The sequence below is a fragment of the Cervus canadensis genome, chromosome 20 (assembly GCF_019320065.1).
Source record: "Cervus canadensis isolate Bull #8, Minnesota chromosome 20, ASM1932006v1, whole genome shotgun sequence".
Lineage (NCBI taxonomy): Eukaryota > Metazoa > Chordata > Mammalia > Artiodactyla > Cervidae > Cervus > Cervus canadensis.
In genome coordinates, this window is record NC_057405.1 from 55070600 (window position 1) to 55092631 (window position 22032).

General features: G+C 39.7%; 1 protein-coding gene across 5 annotated transcripts in view; it reads right to left on the bottom strand.

Annotated features, from left to right (window-relative positions):
• The window catches only part of ATG5 (autophagy related 5), a 115482-nt gene extending 97149 nt beyond the window's left edge, over positions 1 to 18333 (bottom strand). The window contains exons 1-2 of one of the 5 annotated variants that reach the window (XM_043439110.1): positions 17951 to 18333; positions 11633 to 11796 (exon numbers count right to left, since the gene is read on the bottom strand). In XM_043439110.1, the coding sequence (XP_043295045.1) occupies positions 11633 to 11740 (108 nt within the window). In that variant the 5' untranslated portion in view covers positions 11741 to 11796; positions 17951 to 18333. Of the gene's footprint in view, positions 1 to 11632; positions 11797 to 14689; positions 14764 to 17699; positions 17851 to 17950 lie in introns of those variants that run through there. The other 4 variants (XM_043439107.1, XM_043439106.1, XM_043439108.1 and 1 more) reach the window with 4 other exon arrangements.
• Positions 18334 to 22032: the final 3699 nt, after the last annotated feature.

Below are 22032 nucleotides of genomic sequence, written 5' to 3' on the forward strand. Positions count from 1 at the left end.
AGGTAAAGGGTTGTGAGTGGTAGCCGGAATGTTCCAGTATGGAAAAAAGGTGCCCATACTAGGAATAAGCTGCAGGGTAGGAGTGTGAATTGAACAGAACATAAGTTCCTCTTTTTAAAAAATTTTTAAATTTCTTGGCCATGTCACACAGCAAGTGCAATCTTAGTTACCTGACCAGGGAGGGATCAAACCCACGCCCTGCTTTGGAAGCATGGAGTCTTAACCCCTGGACCGACAGGGAAGTCCCCAGAAGCTCTTCTTTTATTATATAATGAAACAACTAAAATGTGATTAGAGAAGAAAAGAAAAAGGAAACTAAAAGTTACTAAGTATAAGGAAAAGCATTAGTTGTTTTACAGGAAGTATTATTATCACTTCTGTTTTACATACAGCTTAAATACTAGTAACTTGTCAAAACCATATTCTATTAAAGAAATCACAAAGAAAAATTCATTAGCATCACAAATGACAGAATCAAGTACAGATGAAACATGGACAGTCTCTAAGAAATTAAAATAGCATGGTAAATTAGCCATTTTTAAAAAATAAATAAATATAACCTATTCGTCCAAATACAATCTGTTCGTCTGTATTATTAAGTCCAGGACTTTAACCAGTTTGTTGGGCATTACATAGTTATCTACTCTTTAGAGAATGATATTCACCTACGGGGATCATAAGAAGGAAGATAAATCAGGAATAAATGAGTGTGGGTATCAGCTCTTGATTTTGGAAAGACCTATACTACATGTTGGAGAAGGAAATGGCAACCCACTCCAGTACTCTTGCCTAGAAAATTCCATGGATGGAGGAGCCTGGTGGGCTACAGTTCATGGGGTGGCAAAAGAGCTGGACACAACTGAGTGACTTCACTTTCACTTTCATACTACATGTACAAGGTTCAACTAGAGTTGCTGAAAAATTCACAAATGATTTTCATGATACAAAAATTTCTTTCCAATAAGGAATGAGTAACATTAAAATGTAAGCTCTATTAAGACAAGGGTTTTCATCTGTTTTGTTCACGGCTAACATTCCCAATGGCCAAAATAGTGCCTGCTTCATAAGAGGCGTATAATAAATATTTGATAAAGAATCAGAGATGCCAAAGGTTAAAGTGTGACAAAAGGCCAAAAGTGATAAATTTTAAAAGAATGCTCATTCATAAGACAGAATCCATACTGACACTAAAATGCAGCTGGAATCTTCTGTTCTATATTGGTTTGTGGGAGTAATCTGTAACTAATATAAACATAGTAGCACTAAGAAAAAACTAGAATAGGTACAGATAGTTTATCCAGTAAATATTTAAATAGGTAAAATGGAAAGAGAGTAACAACAAAAGCATCGCCCTGCCTTCTACATTAGGAATGTATCACACAAGAATTTTCCTTGGTATATCTCACTGGTTTACTTCAAGCTCATTTTGTAGAACTGTGTTAAAATATACCTAGCATAAAGCTTACCATGTTAACCATTTTAAGCAAACAGTTCAGTGGCATTAAATACATTGACACTGCTGTGTCACCCGTGTGACACCCATGACTATCCATCTCCAGAACTTTCCATCAAATTCTGTACCTATTAAACAATAATTCCCTCATTCTTCCTCCCTAGTGGCTCAGATGGTAAAGAATTTGCCTGCAGTGTAGAAACCCACGTTTGATCTCTGGGTTGGGAAGATCCCTAGAGAAGGGCACAGCAACCCACTACAGTATTTTTGCCTGGAGAACTTCATGGACAGAGGAGCCTGGTGGGGTACAGTCCATGAGACACTTCTGAGCGACCATCACTTTCCCTTCTTCCTCCCAGCCTTCCATAATCACTTTTTAACTTTCTGGCTCTGAACTAGACCCTTCTAGTTACATCTAAATGGAATCACAAAATATTTGTCCTTTTGTGTCTGGCTTATTTCAGTTCAATTAATGTTTTCAAGGTTCAAGTTCTTTTAATACAAAAAGGATTAACCCCTCCAGGGATACACTCCACTATATGGACTCTTATTCTCTTATTCCTCATTCAGCACTCAGTATGACACACGTGATACATTTTTTTTTTCTCTGTATAGCCAATAAGGAATACATGTTTCACATAGCTGCATAGATTACTTGGCTTCTGAGGTGGCTCAGCAATAAAGAATCCACCTGCAACGCAGGAGATGCTGGCTTGATCTCTGCGTCGGGAAGATCCCCTGGAGAAGGGAATGGCAATCTACTCCAGTATTCTTGCCTGGGAAATCCCATGGACAGAGGAGCCCAGTGGGCTACAGGCCACAGGGTCACAAGAGTTCAACATAACTTAGCAACTAAACAAAAACAACAGATTACTTATGTTTCAGGGAAAAAGTGCCTGTAATATTGTTTACACCAAATCCTATTTTGTCCAAGAATTATCAGTTATAAAATTAGAGATTCATTTAATAAACATAGAATTAAAATACACTAGAATCCTCTAGCAAACAGAATCCAACAACATATTAAAAAGATCATACATCATGACCAAGTGGGCTTTATCCCAGGGACTGCAAGGATTCTTCAGTATTCGCACATTAATCAATGTGATACACCACATTAACAAATTGAAATATAAAAACCATATGTTTATCTCAATAGATGCCTTTGACAAAATTCAACATCCATTTAGGATAAAAACCCTCCAGAAAGCAGGCTTAGAAGGATCTTACCTCAGCATAATAAAAGCCATATATGATAAACCCACAGCAAACATTATCATCAATGGTGAAAAACTGAAAGCATTTCCCCTAAAGTCAGGAACAAGACAAGGGTGCCCACTCTCACCACTACTATTCAATATAGTTTTGGAAGTTTTAGCCACAGCAATTAGAGAAGAAAAAGAAATAAAAGGACTCCAGATTGGAAAAGAAGACGTAAAACTCTCACTGTTTGCAGATGACATGATCCTCTACATAGAAACCCGTAAAGACACAACCACAGAATTACTAGAGCTCATCAATGAATATAGTAAAGCTGCAGGATATAAAATTAATACACAGAACTCCCTTGCATTCCTATATACTAACAATGAGAATACAGAAAGAGAAATTAAGGAAAGAATTTCATTCACCATTGTGATGAAAAGAATAAAATACTTAGGAATAAATCTACCTAAAGAAACAAAAGACCTATATATAGAAAACTATAAAACACTCATGAAAGAAATCAAAGATACAAATAGATGGAGAAATATATCATGTTCATGGATGGAAAGAATCAATATAGTGAAAATGAGTATACAACCCAAAGCAATCTATAGATTCAATGCAATCCCCATCAAGCTACCAATGGTATTTTTCACAGAATCAGAACAAATAATTTCAAAATTTCTATGGAAATACAAAAAAAACCTCAAATAGCCAAAGCAAGCTTGAGAAAGAATAATGGAACTGGAGGAATCAACCTGCCTGACTTCAGACTATACTACAAAGCTACAGTCATCAAGACAGCATAGTACTGGCACAAAGACAGAAATATACATCAATGGAACAAAATAGAAAGCCCAGAGATAAATCCACACACCTATGGATACCTTATCTTTGACAAAGGAGGCAAGAATAAACAATGGAGAAAAGACAATCTCCTTAACAAGCGGTGCTGGGAAAACTGGTAAACCACCTGTAAGAGAATGAAACTAGAACATTTTCTAACACCACACACAAAAATAAACTCAAAATGGATTAAAGATCTAAATGTAAGACCAGAAACTATAAAACTCCTAGAGGAAAACATAAATCTGTCATAAATCACAGCAGTATCCTCTATGACCCACCTCCCAGAATATTGGAAATAAAAGCAAAAATAAACAAATGGGACCTAATGAAACTTAAAAGCTTTTGCACAATGAAGGAAACTATAAGCAAGGTGAAAAGACAGCCTTCAGAATGAGAGAAAATAATAGTAAATGAAGCAACTGACAAAGAATTAATCGCAAAAATATACAAGCGGCTCATGCAGCTTAATACCAGAAAAATAAATGACCCAATCAAAAAATGGGCCAAAGAACTAAACAGACATTTCCCCCAAGAAGACATACAGATGGCTAACAAACACATGAAAAGATGCTCAACATCACTCATTATCAGAGAAATGCAAATCAAAACCACAATGAGCTACCATCTCATGCTGATCAGAATGGCTGATATCAAAAAGCCTACAAATAATAAATGCTGAAGAGGGTGTGGAGAAAAGGGAACCCTCTTTCTTTAGGAATAAATCTCACTGTTGGTGGGAATGCAAACTAGTACAGCCACTATGGAGAACAGTGTGGAGATTCCTTAAAAAACTGGAAATAGAACTGTCATACGACCCAGCAATCCCACTGCAGGGCATACACACCGAGGAAACCAGAACTGAAAGAGACACAGGTACCCCAGTGTTCACTGCAGCACTGTTTACAATAGCCAGGACACGGAAGCAACCTAGATGTCCCTCGGCAGATGAATGGATAAGAAAGCTGTGTTCCATGTACACAATGGAATAGTACTCAGCCATTAAAAAGAATGCATTTGAATCAGTTCTGATGAGGTGGATGAAGCTGGAACCTATTATACAGAGTGAAGTAACTCAGAAAGAAAAACACCAACACTGTATATTGACACATATATATGGAATTTAGAAAGATGGTAACGATGACCCTATATGCAAGACAGCAAAAGAGACACAGATATAAAGAACAAACTTTTGGACTCTGCAGGAGAAGGCAAGGGTGGCATGATTTAAGAGAAGAGCATTAAAACATGTATATTACCATATGTCAAACAGATACCCAGTCCAAGCTCAATGCATGAACAGGGCACTCAAGGCCGGTGCCCTGGGACAACCCTGAGGGATGGGATGGTGAGGGAGGTGGGAGGAGGGTTCAGGATGGGGGACACACGTACACTCATGGCTGATTCATGTCCATGTATGGCAAAAACCACTACAATAAAGTGATTAGCCTCCAATTAAAATGAATAAATTAAAAAATACACTAGAATTGTTCCATTTCAATGTGTGAGGCATCACACTAGGCGATGAGGACAGAGTAGTGAATGAGACAGAAAGAGTTCTTCTTCTCATAAAGCTTACAGGCTTAAAAAAAAAAAAAAAAGCTTACAGGCTTAAGAGGAAGACAGTAAAAACAAAACTACAAATATGATGAATGTAAAGAAGTAAAGGATGTTATAGGAGCAAACAGCAAAGAAATTTACAGGAAAGCTCAAGGAAGGCCTTTACAGGAAGTCGATTTTAAGGCAAGAATCAAAAGGGAAACAGAACGAACCAAACATGGGTGGATTTGGGTGTCTGGGTGTGAGTAGGGGTGGGAGATACTTCTGTTCATTCTAGCAGAGGGAACTGCAAAGAAGGCAGTGAATACAGAAAGATAAAGACTAGCACATGAGGAATTATAAGAATTTGAATATGACAGGACTGTAGAGGTTTAGGACAGAATAGTACTGAAGAAGCAAGGGACCAGATCATGAAGAACCGTGTAAACTACATTAAGGATCCTAAAGGCAGTGAAAAGCCACTAAAGGTTTTAAGCTGGCAAGTGAAAAGATTAGATATGTGTTTTTAAAAAATTACTCTAACTGTGCAGACTGGAAAATGGAAAGAGGGCAAGACTGAAACCAGGGAAATCAGTTAATATTATAAAATCCCTTAGTTTTTAAATGGTGGTCTGAACTAGGCTGTATCATGGCATATGAAAGGTATAAGAAAAGTGCGAAATATCTGAGATGTAAAATCAGACAGACTCAATTATGGCTGAATGTCAGGGATATAGGATAAGGCAGTATCAAAGGATGAGTCCCATGTTAATTGCTGCAAGAGTAATTAACTAGCTGGATGATAAAACAAGAATAGAAGATGGCAGACGACCAGGTTTTCTGGAGTAAAGATGATGAATCCAGCTTCAAACACACTCAGTTTGGGTTCCTTCGAGATGTCTAAGTGACGTTATCAGCAGAAAGACATACAGGTCTGGAGCTCAGGAGAAAAGTCCTGGGGAGCTGTTAAGATAAAAATGCTCAACAAAGACATAAAAATGGAGTGAGAGCTCTAGTGGGGGAAAAAATAGAGAAAGTGAAAGTCACTCACTCATGTTCGACTCTTTGCAACCCCATGGACTATACAATCCATGTAATTCTCTAGGCCAGAATACTGGAGTGGGTAGCCTTTCTTTTCTCCAGGGGATCTTCCCAACCCAGGGATTGAACCCAGGTCTCCGGCATTCCAGGCGGATTCTTTATCAGCTGAGCCACAAGGGAAATCCAAGAATGCTGGAGTGGGTAGCCTATCCCTTCTCTAGCAATTCTTCCAGAACCAGGAATTGAACCAGGGTCTCCTGCACTGCAGGTGAATTCTTTACCAACTGAGCTATCAGGGGAGCTCCCCCCCACCCCCCAAAAACCTAGAGTCATGGACCAAAAAAAAAGCAAAGCAAAGGGGACCACAGGAGTAAAACCAGGGATGAGGCACTACAGAGCGAGAGGACAGTGTAATAAAACCGAGGAAACAGCCAACAACATCAAATAGGGCTGAGAGATCAAGCAAATCAAAGTTCAAAAGCAGACTCAAGGTCTGGTTAAAAAATAAAAAAATAAAATTTTTTAAAGAGATGTCATTAAGGACTTCAACAAGAACAGTTCTTTTGGAGCAGTGTGAGAATATGATTACAGTGAGGGAAGTGGTGGGAGGTAGGAAGGAGACAATGAGTACAGACAATCCTTTTGCTAAGTCTGGCTGTGAAGGAAAAGCAAGAGGTTGAAAGAAAGATGGGGTCAAAGAGGTCTGTTACAGTATAGGGAGGATCTGAGACCATATAAATGCTGCAAAGAAGTTGTCAATAGACAGGAAAAGTTGAAAGTAAAATAAATAGAGAAGGCAGAAGATGGGATCCAGAACACAGATGGAAGGTTGGACCTTGCCCGAAAAGAAAGGGCACCTCTTCCATTAAAACAGGAGAGAAGAAGTGAATATTATCTGTGCAGATACGCTTTACAGAGTTGGTGGCAAAAAGTTAAGGAAGGTCCTGTCACGTTGTTTCTATTTTCTTCGTGAAGTAGGAAGTGAGATGAGGGCTCAGAGAAGGATTCCTAGCAGAGAACAGACACAGTTGACTATGGGAACATAAATAGACTGCTGTGAAAAGTTTAGGGTCTACTCAGATCAATTACCACACATCTGCGTGATTACCTCTGGTAACAAGTCACAAAATACGAATGCAATTTAGTGTGTATGTTTTATATTGGATAATCTAAAGGAAAAGTTAACAGTTCAAGTGAATATAACAGAAACAACAAAAACTGAAAAGTTGCTTTGTTTCTAGGCAAGTTCTTTCCTAATACTCCCTGTAATATAAGATACAATTCTCAGTGATATATGACATACAGAATTGGCTGAAAGATTTATATAGAGCCAACAAATCAAAATGCAGAAATAAACAGAAATATATCTAACATTAATAAGCTTTTCCAACTAAAACAGAAAATCTCGGAAGACTCTTTGAATAAAAATTATTTAATTTACAAATTTGGTACTGAGTGGATATGTTAAAATCTAGTTTCTAAGAAAGAAGCTATAAACATTAATAAAAGGAAACTACATTTCCATTCACCTATCCTTCCTGCACCTCCACCTGAACACAAATGGACGCTTCAGGCCATAATGACAACCCTGTTATGTCACCTCACCTGAACTCTAAGAATGTCTGGGAAAGAGGTCTACTAGCTCTCAGGCCAAATTTTCATCTCATTTCATCTCGCTCTTTAAAACAGTATCATTATTATAACTCAAAGCAATTAAAAATACTTTCAAGCTTAATTTACAACAAAGAGACATGTGAACTAAAATTATACTGGCACTAAAATGTTACTCTTGAGAGTATTGGTTTTGTATACAGCATTTTCTTTCTTCAGTTCAGTCGCTCAGTTGCGTCCGACTCTTTGCGACCACATGGACTGCAACATGCCAGGCTTCCCTGTCCATCACCAACTCCCAGAGTTTACTCAAACTCACGTCTATTGAGTCAGTGATGCCATCCAACCATCTCATCTTCTGTCATCCCCTTCTCCTCTCGCCTTCAATCTCTCCCAGCATCAGGGTCTTTTCAAACGAGTCAGCTCTTCGCATCAGGTGGTCAAAGCTTCAACATCAGTCCTTCCAATGAACATTCAGGACTGATTTCCTTTAGGATGGACTGGTTGGATCTCCTTGCAGTCCAAGGGACTCTCGAGAGTCTTCTCCAACACCACAGTTCAAAAGCATCAGTTCTTCGGCACTCAGCTTTCTTTATAGTCCAACTCTCACATCCATACATGACTACTGGAAAAACCACAGCCTTGACTAAATGGACCTTTGTTGGCAAAGTAATGTCTCTGCTTTTTAATATGCTGTTTAGGTTGGTCAAAACTCTTCTTCTAAGGAGTAAGCGTCTTTTGATTTCATGGCTGCAGTCACCATCTGCAGTGGTTTGGGAGCCCAAAAAAAATAAAGTCTGCCACTGTTTCCACTGTTTCTTCATCTGTTTGCCATGAAGTGATGGGACCGGATACCATGATCTTTGTTTTCTGAATGTTGAGCTTTAAGCCAACTTTTTCACTCTCCTCTTTCACTTTCAAGAGGCTCTTTAGTTCTTCTTCACTTTCTGCCATTAGGGTGGTGTCATCCGCACATCTGAGGTTATTGATATTTCTCCCAGCAATCTTGATTCCAGCTTGTGCTTCATCTAGCCCAGCGTTTCTCATGATGTACTCTGAATAGAAATTAAATAAGCAGGGTGACAATATACAGTCTTGATGTACTCCTTTTCCTATTTGGAACCAGTCTGTTGTTCCATGTCCAGTTCTAACTGTTGCTTCCTGACTTGCATACAGATTTCTCAAGAGGCAGGTCAGGTGGTCTGGTATTCCCATCTTTCAGAATTTTCCACAGTGTATTGTGACCCACACAGTCAAAGGCTTTTGCATAGTCAATAAAGCAGAAATAGATGTTTTTCTGGAACTCCATTGCTTTTTCGATGATCCAGCAGATGTTGGCAATTTGATCTCTGGTTCCTCCGCCTTTTCTAAAACTAAAACATCTGGAAGTTCATGGCTCACGTATTGTTGAAGCCTGGCTTGGAGAATTTTGCACATTACTTTACTAGTGTGAGATGAGTGCAATAGTGCGGTAATTTGAGCATTCTTTGGCATTGCCTTTCTTAGTGATTGGAATGAAAACTGACCTTTTCCAGTCCTGTGGCCACTGCTGAGTTTTCCAAATTTGCTGGCATATTGAGTGCAGCACTTTCATAGCATCATCTTTTAGGGTTTGAAATAGCTCAACTGGAATTCCATCACCTCCACTAGCTTTGTTCGTAGTGATGCTTCCTAAGGTACATTGGACTTCATGTTCCAGGATGTCTGGCTCTAGGTGAGTGTTCACACCATCACTTTTTCTTTCTTACACTTCAGTATTTATCTGACTCTTTGTGACCCCATGAACTGTAGCCTGCCAGGCTCCTCTGCCCATGGGATTTCCCAGGCAAGAACACTGGAGTGAGTTGCCATTTCCTTCTCTACACTTAAGCATGCATGCATTTAAAGAGCAAAATCTGAATTATGCTGCATGAATTTAAAGTTCAGTTCTTTGTTTAATATTTATTATATGCCTGTCACCCAGTAATCTGCAAAAACATGATCACAATGACTATATAGAGTTTCTTTTGGGTGAAGAATTAGGAAGAATTCAAGAAAAAAAAATCAATTAGTATTAAAAACAATCTTCTTCCTCCAACAGTTAATCCCATTACTCTACCATTTTTAATTCGATTAGAAACAAAAAATAACTTACCCTCTAGTTCTCACAATGGTCTTTTCATATTTAAACAGATTTATATGTAAGGAAGGTAAAATATTATATTCTCTACTTGCTTTTTTTAAGTGCAGAAAATGTGTCAAACATCATGTTCTGATTTAAAAGTAAACAGTCTTAAATCATATATTTCTTAGCTTTCACTACTTTGACCAACTGGAGACAAATACACTCCTTCGTGTAAGTACTATTAGAAAGCTGCCCAAGGTTAAAAGTTTTCATTAAAATAGCAAAAGCTAGTTTGGAAACAAACTTAAATGATATCCTAACCCAGACTACAGTGGGAGAAGAGTGAAAATACATCTAACAAATGAAATGTGTCTAAAAATAAACTATGATCACTCTTCATTTGTAATCATGGAAGTTTTTCTTTTTCTTTTTTTTTTTTTTTGGAAGTTTTTCTAAAGGTGGAAAATTGTTGTGTTTACAAAGTAAAAATGATTCAAATTTATATAATCAGTTATGATTATCTGAAAAAGTACAAAAGACTACACAATTTCTCTGAAATTATCATTCAGTTAGAAAACCCAGAAAATTTAAACAAACCCCCAACATGGGGGTGGAGAGACTTTTATGCACTGAGTATCTACCATTTGTGTGACATATTCCAGATTCAAGGACGCACAGAGAAAAACGAAACAGTTCCTATACCCAACAAGTTAGAGGACGGGCCCCTAAAGGCGCTTCCTCCATCCGTCTGACTATCCCCAGCTGGGGCAGGTAGGGGACGAGTGCTGCCTTGCCAGCACACAGGGGAGAAAGCCAAGGGCAAGCTCTACTAAAGTGAAACAAGAGACAGTCCAGCACCACAGATATACTTCCACTTCTCCAGGTCTTCCTGAGTAAATAATATTGTATGTGTGTGCATACTGTCATTTCAGTTGTATCAGACTCTTCGCAACCCCATGGACTGTAGCCCATCAGGATCCTCTGTCCATGGGGTTCTCCAGGCAAGAATACTGGAGTGGGTGGCCATGTCCTTCTCCAGGGGAGCTTGTCGACCCAGGAGTCAAACCCATGTCTCATGTCTCCTGCACTGGCAGGCAGGTTCTTTACCACTAGCGCCACCTGGGAAGACTGTACCTGAGACACAAAGGAAAAACTAAAATGACAGTAAATGAGAATGTCTTTGCCTACTGGGGACTATTTAGTGAAAAAGCAAGATACTATTATCTCTGACTGACAGATGCTTAAGTTTGGATCATATCAGCAGTTAGAAAAGGAAAAAAAAAAGAAGACTAAAATCAGAAGATAACTGATATTCTCTTTTTAGAACAGATAATACACTAACTCAAACCCACAAGCCTACATGCAACAATTTATGTTATTAAACAGTATATTTCATATTCTCTGTATTAACTCATGAACATATGAATACACACTCACGTTCATATGTTCACTCAGCTATCAAAAAGAATTTAAATAGTTGCTTTGAATACAAAAGAATCAAATCTGAACCTATCATTTTCAAAATAGCTTCCTGTTAAAAAACCGCACATAACTTATGATTCATTATCATATACTATAGATGTGTAACAAAAAAAAGTCAAGAAGGTCCCGTATCAACATGTCAGCAGTGCTTTTATCCTCTGAGCAGTAGGATTAGAGGCGATTCTTACTTCCTTCTTTTCACAGATCTGTGTCTCCTAATTTTTTTTCCATAATAAGCACATATTAATTGTGTACAACGTGTTGAAAACCAGCCGTCTGGTTCTTAAGAGCTTTCTTTACAGAAATGGACAAAGTTCTGACATCCCATTTGCCACCACCAGCATACTTACATAATATGGTTCTGCCTCACGTTCAGTTATCTCATCCTGATACAGGGTGAAGCAAGTTGGAATTCGTCCAAACCACACATCTCGAAGCACATCTTTGTCATCTGTCATTCTTCCAGTGGTGAAAGCAGTACATATAGGCTAAATTATTTTCAGCCAAAGCCAAACTGAAAATAAAATGAAGAATATTAGTCTGATCCTTGTAAGAATAAATGAACCTGCTCCAAAACAAAGATTATAGGAAATCAAGAATGCCATAAAGATTTACTTCAAAAAACTACATGGTGGGCATTCTTTAGAATGAATGCAAAAATCAGTACAACAAATTCCAAATGTAAAGCTATTATTTATTTAAAGAGACCACGGAAGTAACCATTTCAAAATTACATATACAACTAACAAACCACAGCCAAAGTGAAACTATACTTGCAACATCCACTCAAGCCCCAAAAAAGTATACTGCTTATCTAAAGTGAACTCTTTACCTCTAACTTCTGTCTCAGTTTTCTCATCTGTAAAATGGGAATAACAGCACTGACCATGTAAGAGAGACACGAAAATTAAATTCATACATGTAGAATACTTACAATAATGCCTGTAACACAGTACTAGTACTATAAGATGCATCTGTCATCATAATTTACAGAACCAACAAGAGTGTCTCAAAAAATGTTTAAAAGTCAAAAACTTTAAGAACTTAGAATAATCAAAGGTATTATCTAGTGTAAACTGGAATTATAAGAGTAAAGGAAAATATAACCAAAAATTATGCACTGAGCATTGCTAGTAACACTCACTATAGAGTCACAATTTGATCATTTGATACGCCCAGCTCTGCGGCAGATGCTGAGGGCTTCACGATGATGATGACAATGACGATGGTGGTGATCATTTTTTAAAAACCTCAGGCATATCTGACTCTGTAACCCAATGGGTTGTAGCCTGCCAGGCTCCTCTGTCCATGGGGATTCTCCAGGCAAGAATACTGGACTGGGGAGCCATTCCCTTCTCTGAAGGATCTTCCAGACCCAGGGAGTGGACCCGAGTCTCCTGCACTGCAGGCAGATTCTTTACTGTCTGAGCACCAGGGAAGCCCCTCCAGGCATTGCCCAGAAGGTACTGATTACAAATCTGCTAACACACCGTGCACTTCCGTGTCCTCTCCATAGGTGTGCTCAGGCTGGTGGTTCCTAACCTAAAGCAGCCTTCCCCACCTTGTCTTCCACCTTGGATAGCCTTCAGGATCCTGCTCAAAACAGCCTTTCTTCCATGCATGAATCAGGCAGAACCTCACTGCACCTTTACTTTTCCTCTACTGCAGCAGGATTTTCAATCTCATATTCTTTCCACCATACCATATTAATTGCCAAACATCCCTTTCAACTCCAAAATGTCCATGGTTATAATTAAATGTTACTTTGTGAGTGCTTTCATAAGGGAGAAAGGGAAGAATTTAAATATTAACAGAACTTACTGTTCAGGGAAGAATTTTAAAAGATACTGAACTTGAAGAATGGGTAAAATATGGACAGAAGAAAAGACAAATAACCCAAGCAGGGCAATACAGCATCAGCAAAGACAGGAAGTGGCAGGAGCAATACATGAGCCAACTTTTTAGGAAACATATTGGGAACAGTAGTAGACAACGAAAGAGCTGACACCGTGACATGTTCTACTACCACACATGATTTTAAGCAAGTCACTTTACTTCACTAAGTCTCAATTTCCTTAACTGTAAAAGTTACCAGGGTTGTTGTAGAAAAAAAAAATCTATAAAGTATGCGACATGGTACTGGACGCAGTAAGTGCTGAGACATAAAAGCAATTATTATTCCTTTAATGTCAAATTTGTAAATATATAATGTAACTAGATCTTGAAGTATACCAAATAGATAACTATAGGTTTTCAATTTTATCCAACAAGCTGTGAGGTTCTATAATGGTGAAACAAAAACAATTATCTGGTATAGTCAGAACTATGGCTTTTCCAGTAGTCATGTAAGGATGTGACAGTTGGACCATAAAAAAGGTTGAGAGCTGAAGAACTGATGCTTTCGAACTGCGGTGCTAGAGAAGACTCATGAGAGTCCTTTGGACTACAAGGAGAGCAAACCAGTCAATCCTAAAGGAAATCAACCCTGAATATTCATTGGAAAAACTGATGCTGAAGCTGAAGCTCCAATACTTTGACCACCTGATGGAAAGAAAAGACCCTGATGCTGGGAAAGATGGAGGTCGAGAGGAGAAGGAAGTGACAGAGGACGAGATGGGTGGATGACACCACTGACTCAACGGATGTGAGTTTGAGCAAACTCAGGGAAATAGTGAAAGACAGGGAAGCCTGGCATGCTGCAGTTCATGGGCTTGCAAAGAGTAGGACATGACTTAGCAAATGAACAACAACAACAAATCTGGTGGCAGTGCACAAAAGGCACAAAAGGAGATCTGAGTCAGAGAAAGGATAGCCAGGAAGCAATGTCAGCAACTAAGGCGTAAAATAATGAGTGCCTGACCTAGACTGGTAGCAGTGGATTGGAAACAGACAGGTAGGGGGCTTTTCCAATGAAGAACAGAAGTTGGTAGAAAGACTGGCTGAGGGATAAAGACAAGGACTGAAAAGATTTAAATGCTTACAGCAGGCAGCAGAGTAAGGCAGTTAAGAGGTTTTGAAACTGGACTGACATGGGTTTCAACGCTGACTTCCTCATATAAGCTGTGAGTCCTTGGACAACAAACCTGACATCTCCAAACCTCGCATCTGTAAACTGAAAATAATTCTAATGTCACAGGTTGCTCTGTGTTTAGCACCTAGTAACCAACAACTGGAAAAATGGAATATGTATTTAATTTCATGGCCCCTCTGCTTGCATACCCTTTGCCCCTTCTCTTGGCCAATGCTTAATCGTCTTTTAAGAGTGAACCTAACATCAGTTTCTTGGGAAGCCTTCCACTAAGCAAATACAATCTAATTACTTATTATTTATCTTTATCGTCATATGGTATAACAATGCACTGCAGTCATGTTTATCTTATCTGACTCTTGCCCCTCCCAAAACTGACCTGTAAGTTCCTTGACAGCAGAAACTGAGTCATATATACCTTTGTATCTGGGAGGGTAGCACAATTAGCACATAGTAGGTTCTGGAATTTTTGTTAAACACTGAAAAATATATAAATAAATAAAATACATAAACCCCAAAGTTACACCAGCTACTTAAGAAACTTCTCCACCTAAACTCTTCCCTAAATTGGTGCAATCACACTTTAAATTCAGTGAATTTTATTATTTTAGAAAAATATTTTTCCCTCTCATACATACACAATGATATCATACCACGCATCCAACTTGAAGGGAACATTTCCAAAGAACAGACATCTCAATTAGAAATAAGCTTCTTTAGGGCAACGACTACTACCTGACTGCTATATTTTCTACATCTAATTCACATCCTGGAAAAATGGCAGGTGTGTCCAACCAAAAACACTTAGCAAACAGTATAGTGAGTATAAGAATGTAATGCACAATTAACAGTCCCTTTTACGCTACAAAACAAGAACAGCTAACCTACTACCTGAAGCTGTTTTTTTGCTGACAAAATCCCCAACTATCCACAAATTACTTAAAATATCAAATACCTACTACTAGTAAATTTGTAAACATCTAAAAATATGCTGGCTGGTCTCCCTTTAAATTCAAAAGTGGGCTCTGAGTACTGCCCAGTGTTCTCATATTTCCCTAGTCCATTTACTCTTCCACTGTCCTAGATCAACTCTCTCTTCTCAGATTTTCACATCTCCTTCCTTACTCTCTTAGCTAATGACTTGGCCTTTTACCTATTTCCTTCTATCTGGTTACTAAGGATCACCCGTTTTGAACAGAGGTTTTAAGGAGAACAGGTGCACCCCCATCCTGGGGGATAGTCTGTAACTTGCCCCAACCTCCAAATGTTGAAATGTCCTGAGGTCCCTGAACCCGACCTTTGGAGATCTCTTAGGGTTTTAAATATCATTTACACAGTAACAATTCCCACATTCATATCTTCAACCGAGACTTTTCTGAACTCTAGTTCCACATACACTACTGTATACTGACATTTCATTTGGAAATTTAGCAAGTGCAAAACTGAAAATGATTTCAGATCTCCCTCTCTCCTCTTCCCCAAACCACTAAGTGGTAACTCCATTCTTTAGTTGCCCAGGCCTTAAATTTGGGAGTCAACCATGACCCTTCTTCACAGGTGACCAGCTCTAGTTTAGACACCAGTCTAGAACCTGGCTATTTCTCACCACCTCCACCATTACCACACTGATCCAAGTCACTGTGACCTTTAACTCAGATAAATGCCATAATCTACCAACAGAGGTCTCAACATTTCCGCAACTTGCTGCAGAGAGATAACAATGTAATCAGAAAAAAAAAAGTTTTTAAACACAAGTCAGATGATTTCACTCCTTTATTCAAAACTCTTGTTGTTTAGTCCCTTAGTCGTATCTGACTCTTTCGCAACCCCGTGGACTGTAGCCCTCCAAGTTCCTCTGTCTTTGGAATTCTCCAGGCAACAATACTGGAGTGGGTAGACATTCCCTTGTCCAGGGGATCTTCCTGACCCACAGGTCCACACACTGCAGGTGGATTTTTTTACCACTGAGTCACCTGGAAAGCCACTCAAAACCAGACCATCTCATTCAAAGTAAAAACTAAAAGTGTTTAAAAAAAAAAGTCTTACCAGGCCCTTATATAACCTGGGGCTTCCCTGATAGCTCAGTAGGTAAAGAATCTGCCTACAGTTCAGGAGACCTGGGTTCGATTTCTGGATCAGGAAGATCCCCTGGAGAAGGGAATGGCAACACACTCCAGTATTCTTGCCTGGAGAATCCCATGGACAGAGGAGCCTGGTGGGCTATAGTTCATGGGGTTGCAAAGAGTCGGACACAAGACTGAGCGACTAACATTAACCACCTTCTCTAACCTGCTTATCTACTTCTCTCTCCAACTTGCTCCCCCGGTTCAGCCAAACTAGCTGATATGCTGCTGCCTCACGGACTCTGGCTGTTCTCATGGCCTTTTCCACGACATCCACATGGCACCTTTCCTTATCATTACTAGGATTCTGCTCAAATGTCATGTTCTCTTAGGCCATCACTATAACTTCCATGACACTAGCATGTCCCATTCCCCTTCATTACTTTTTCTCCACAGCACTTTTCACCACTCCACTTCACATACACTTTAATTAATTTTTAAATTAATGTCTCCCCACCCCAAACCTCAAAGTGAACTTCATGATGGCAGCAATTTTTATTGTCTTCTTCACTGTTTACTGTTTCGTTTATTTTTTGTTCAGTGCCTGGCACATAACTGGCACTTAGTATCTGTTAAATTATTAAAGTGAACCTACACATGAAGCTTGTATATTATTCTAAAATCTCTTATCCATATAGTATCATTCTGTTCGTTTTTCCCCAATTTTAATCAGCATACCATGGTGGATCAAAGAACATGCTCAAATCCAATATAAAATTCTAAAACTTCCCTCAACTGCTACCCTCAGCCCAGTAAAAATTTGAATTTTACTTTCAAATTCAAAATTCAGTCAACTCCCATTATGGAAGTCACAAAATAATTCGGTTCAGACCCAAGTACACACAGTCCCCAAAATTCCGAAATTTATCAAGTAAATTCTAGAAGGCTTTAAGGTTAAGTGCCGTTTGACAGCCTCTGGGTTCTGATTCTTGCTAAAAACATGTTGTGCCTCCACACCCTTCAGAAAAATCTAGAACCAATCCAGTTTCCCTAAGCTCCTCAACTTCAGATGTGACTTGAAAATAATCCAAAGTATAATTAAAGTATATGAAAGTGCTTTGCCAACGGGAAATTGATTTTTTGGCACTAAATATTATTAAAATGAGACTTAATGAATGCTTTGAGAAGATAAACTGGGGGAAACTCCACTGACTTCGGATAGAATCGAACTGCCTATGAAATAACTATGATCTAAATAACTACTCCACGAAAAATGCAGGTCCTGAACTAAACTCTAGAGCCTGCGATGAGACCCAGGCTTCCTACCTTAGAAAGGAACGGACGTATTCCCTCCAGAGATCACACAGGCTACACCCTCCAGCCGGCGCTAGAGCTCCGGGGGCGGCGCCTGGGCAACGCCACCTTCCTCGGTGGAACCACCTTCACCCGCCACCAACGCCCGGGGGAGCGCTCCTCTCGCCGCACACGCCCCTCCTTTTCACCACACCTACCTGGCACTTCCCCAACCCTCTTCCTGCGGGCATTTCCTCACACTGGGGTGACAGACACACACATACCCTACTAGAAGCGCCGGCTTCTCCTCCGGCTTCCTGCACAGGTGGAGAGTGCCCAACACACTATCCCGCCGAGATGCACCAGCCCGGAGTCCCGATGGCTCGCACAGCCGCAGAAGGCACCTGCGCGGAGGTCGGAGTCGAGCCCAGCTGCACTTCCGCCCTCCGGTATCCAGCAAAGACGGCCCGCAGCGCCGCGGAGCCCTGAAGCCCACCGCAAGTCCAGTCACCCTCGGCGCCCGGAGATGACGTCATGAGACCCCACGTGGCCCGCACTCCGCCCTCGGAGTTCGGCCCAACCCTGCACCGAGGCTGGAGCCGGGCTTGAGCATGCGCGGACCGAGCGGTCAAACCCCTGGCAAGTTCACAGATGCTCTGCCCTCTTGTCTGTGCTTTTGGCAGTCACTGATATTTAAGGAGGTTATAACAGTTCTGTGAGAGCAGGGACTTTTACAAATACGGAGATACTGCTTCACTGGAGCTTGTTTGCGGCGTCTCTCTCCTGGCTTCCCACAGTAAAATTAATAAAATGTTGGTCTTCAAAGTGTTTTCATAGCTATTTTCTCATCTTCACTTTGTCAGAGCCACAGCATGAATTAACAGGCATTTAAGAGTAAAATACCTGAATACTGAAGCCCTCCCATCCATCCAATTGTATATACCTTTGTCTTCCTGTTGGTTAAAATAACAAGCAATTAGTAAATTTACTCTTAAAAACTGTTGGCATTGGGTCTATCTAGAAGCCTGAGAGAGTCATTTCCTAGGCAGGTTGATAAGAAGTCTAGGGGTCCCCAAGGAGAGAGAGGTCTGGGATATTCAAGGAGGAAGAAAGGACAAACTTTTTTACTTTTTTCCCTCTACATTCCTTAGGATTGTATAACAATAATGTATCCTGCCTGAGGACAGTCTTTGGATTAAACCCTCTGGCTAATTCTGTTATCTTAAAATGTAAATTATGGGAGTAGGTCTGGTCTTTACAAGGATGTATCCTGCCTGAGGACAATCTTTGGATTAAACCTTCTAGCTAACTCTGTTATTTTAAAACATAAATTATGGGAGTAGGTCTGGTCTTTACAAGGATGTATCCTGCCTGAGGACAATCTTTGGATTAAACCTTCTGGCCAACTCTGTTATCTTAAAATGTAAATTATGGGAGTAGGTCTGGTGAGGTCTTTACAACCTCCAGACATTCTTTGGATTCATTGGAGAGTATATAACTCCATTGCTAACACTAGCAAAGGGGTACTCTTTTGCCCCCTTCTGATGCCTATGTCAGAAGCTTTCTCTATCTCCTTTATACTTTAATAAAACTTTATTACACAAAAGCTCTGAGCGATCCAGCCTCGTCTCTGGCCCCGGATTGAATTCATCTCCTCCGGAGGCCAAGAATCCCATGTCTCATCGTTCAGTAACAACCTTTCAAGCCTTACCAGACATTTAACGTTAGTCTTTTAATTACACATTCCATCAAAATATTATACTATGCATACCGAGTAAATACTACTTTATCATTCCTGATAATTGGGAAGATTAGGAAAATCCTAGTATTAGCCACAGGATACTTCTAAAAAGAAGAATCTTCTTAGGGGTTGTTGTCTGCCTAATGATTTATTAGTGGTGAATCACACCTTATTGGTGGGCCATCAGATCAACTTTGTGGGTCCTGACTAGCATTTTTTATGTGAAAAAAAATAGAAAATATTGGCAGGCTTCACACAGGTATGCAGGTCAAGAAGCAACAGTTAGAACTAGATATGGAACAACTGACTGGTTCAAAATTGGGAAAGGAGTGTGACAAGCCTGTATATTGTCACCCAGCTTATTAAACTTCTATGCAGAGTACATCACGTGAAGTGCTGGGCTGGATGAATCACTAACTGGAATCAAGTTTTCCTGGAGAAATATCAACAACCTCAGATATGCAGATGATGCCTCTCTAATAGCAGAAAGTGAAGAGGAACTAAAGGGCCTCTTGATGAAGGTGGAAAAGGAGAGTGGAAAAGCTGGCTTAAAACTCAACATTCAAAAATTAAGATCATGGCATCTGGTCCAATCACATTATGGCAAATAGAAGGGGGAAAAGTGGCAGCAGTGACAGATTTTGTTTTCTTGGGCTCCCAAATCACTGCAGATGGTGACTGCAACCATGAAATTAAAAGACTCTTGCTCCTTGGAAGGAAAACTGACAAACCTAGAGAGCATATTTAAAAGCTGAGACATCACTTTGCCAACAGAGGTCCACATAGTCAAAGCTATGGTTTTTTTCAGTAGTCATGTACGGATGTGAGACTTGGACCATAAAGAAGGTTGAGCACCAAAGAATAGATGCTTTCAAATTGTGGTGCTGAAGAAGACTCTTGAGAGTCCCTTGGACATCAAGGAGATCAAACCAGTCAATCCTAAAGGAAATCAACCCTGAATATTCATTGGAAGGACTAATGCTGAAGCTCCAATGCTGTGGCCACCTGAAGTGAAGAACCAACTCACTGCAAAAGACCCTGATGCTGGGAAAGACTGAAGGCAAAAGGAGAAGGGGATGGCAGAGGATGAGATGGTTAGATAGTATCATCAACTCAATGGATATGAGTCCATTTGGTGGACTCATGAATTTGAGCAAACTCAGGGAGATAGGGAAGGACAGGGGAGCCTGGAGTGCTGCAGTTCATGGAGTCGCAGAGTCAGACACAACATCGACTAAACAACAACACATGTTAAGGTAAATATTGTTTCCTGAAACTTTTATTTTAATATGTATGTGGTATACACTGGATAGGAATATGAAATACATTTCTTGATATGGGCAGCAGTCAAAAAAATTTCAAAGTCACAGTCCAGTCCACTCCACATAATCAATGCAGAAATCCTCTCTATGCATCCTCAACAGACAACCATTAGCCTCTATAAAAGAGTTCTTGGGATAAAGTTGCCCTTCCTTTCCAATGGTAGCCAAAACTAAATGGAATTTACTCTGAATTGTATCCAAAAAATTAGGTGGATTAGTGAATGGATAGAGGGATGGATAGATGGATAAATATTTGATAATGCAAGTATAGTAAAATGTTAATGGTAGAATCTATGTAGTAGAATGGTAGAATCTAGTATTTGGGTGTTCACTGTAAAATCCTTTCAACTTCGCTGTTATACTTGAAATTTTTCCTGGTAAAATGTTGAGGGGGAGGGGAGAAACTGTGTTTGGCGAACCCTAATAGTTGGAGAGTTATTATTGACCTAAAATCCAGCTTCTTGTACATTTGAGAATTGACCCTGTTTACTTTCTCCCTCTCCTTGCGCCTCCTCTACTCACTTACAGCCTACGGCATACATAGCTAACCTTTGTCCTAACAGCATTTCAGTTATGTAAAGGTAGCTCTCATACCTCATAACCCACTCAGTATAAATACTGTCAGTTCTTTCAGCTGCTCTTCACATGACATATCTCCCTTCTAGATGGCTCCAGTTGTTGGACTCTTTCCCATCTCATGATTATGCTCCCTGAGCAAAAATTTGGATGTAAGAAGAATTCTGTATTTGTTCTTTGTCACTTCCATTTGTTAACATTATGTCTTCCCTCTTGGTCAGTGGCCCTGCATCTTTTTAATTTTTTTTTTCAATGAACATAACTTTTAAGGAGCCCTTTGTAGTTGGCCTTACCATTTCTCCCAAGCTTCAGTGGATTCTGAGTGACTCTCAGGCAAACGTGTGAATTTACTTATCAACCTCCATTCACCAAAGGGGAATACACAAGTCCTCTAAAATTCTGGGTTCAAAGGAGAGACTCACAGAAGTCTGTCAACAATATGATTTATTTTCTTCTCACTATAATAGTTTTCAGTTGTAAAATCTTTTATTTTTGCATGCATTACAAATTGAAGGACTCAAAGTTGTGGGGTCACAACTTTCTTTGCTCTAAATTTACTTACATCTGCCTTCCTGAATTCTAAGGTGTCTCTACTAACCCCATGAACTCTAACATGCCATTACATCCTGACCTCAAGTTCCCATCTACCCTCTTTCCTCTCCAGCCTACTAGTTTTATAAGTTGTTGTTGTGCAGTCACTAAATCGTGTCCAGCTCTTTGTGACCCC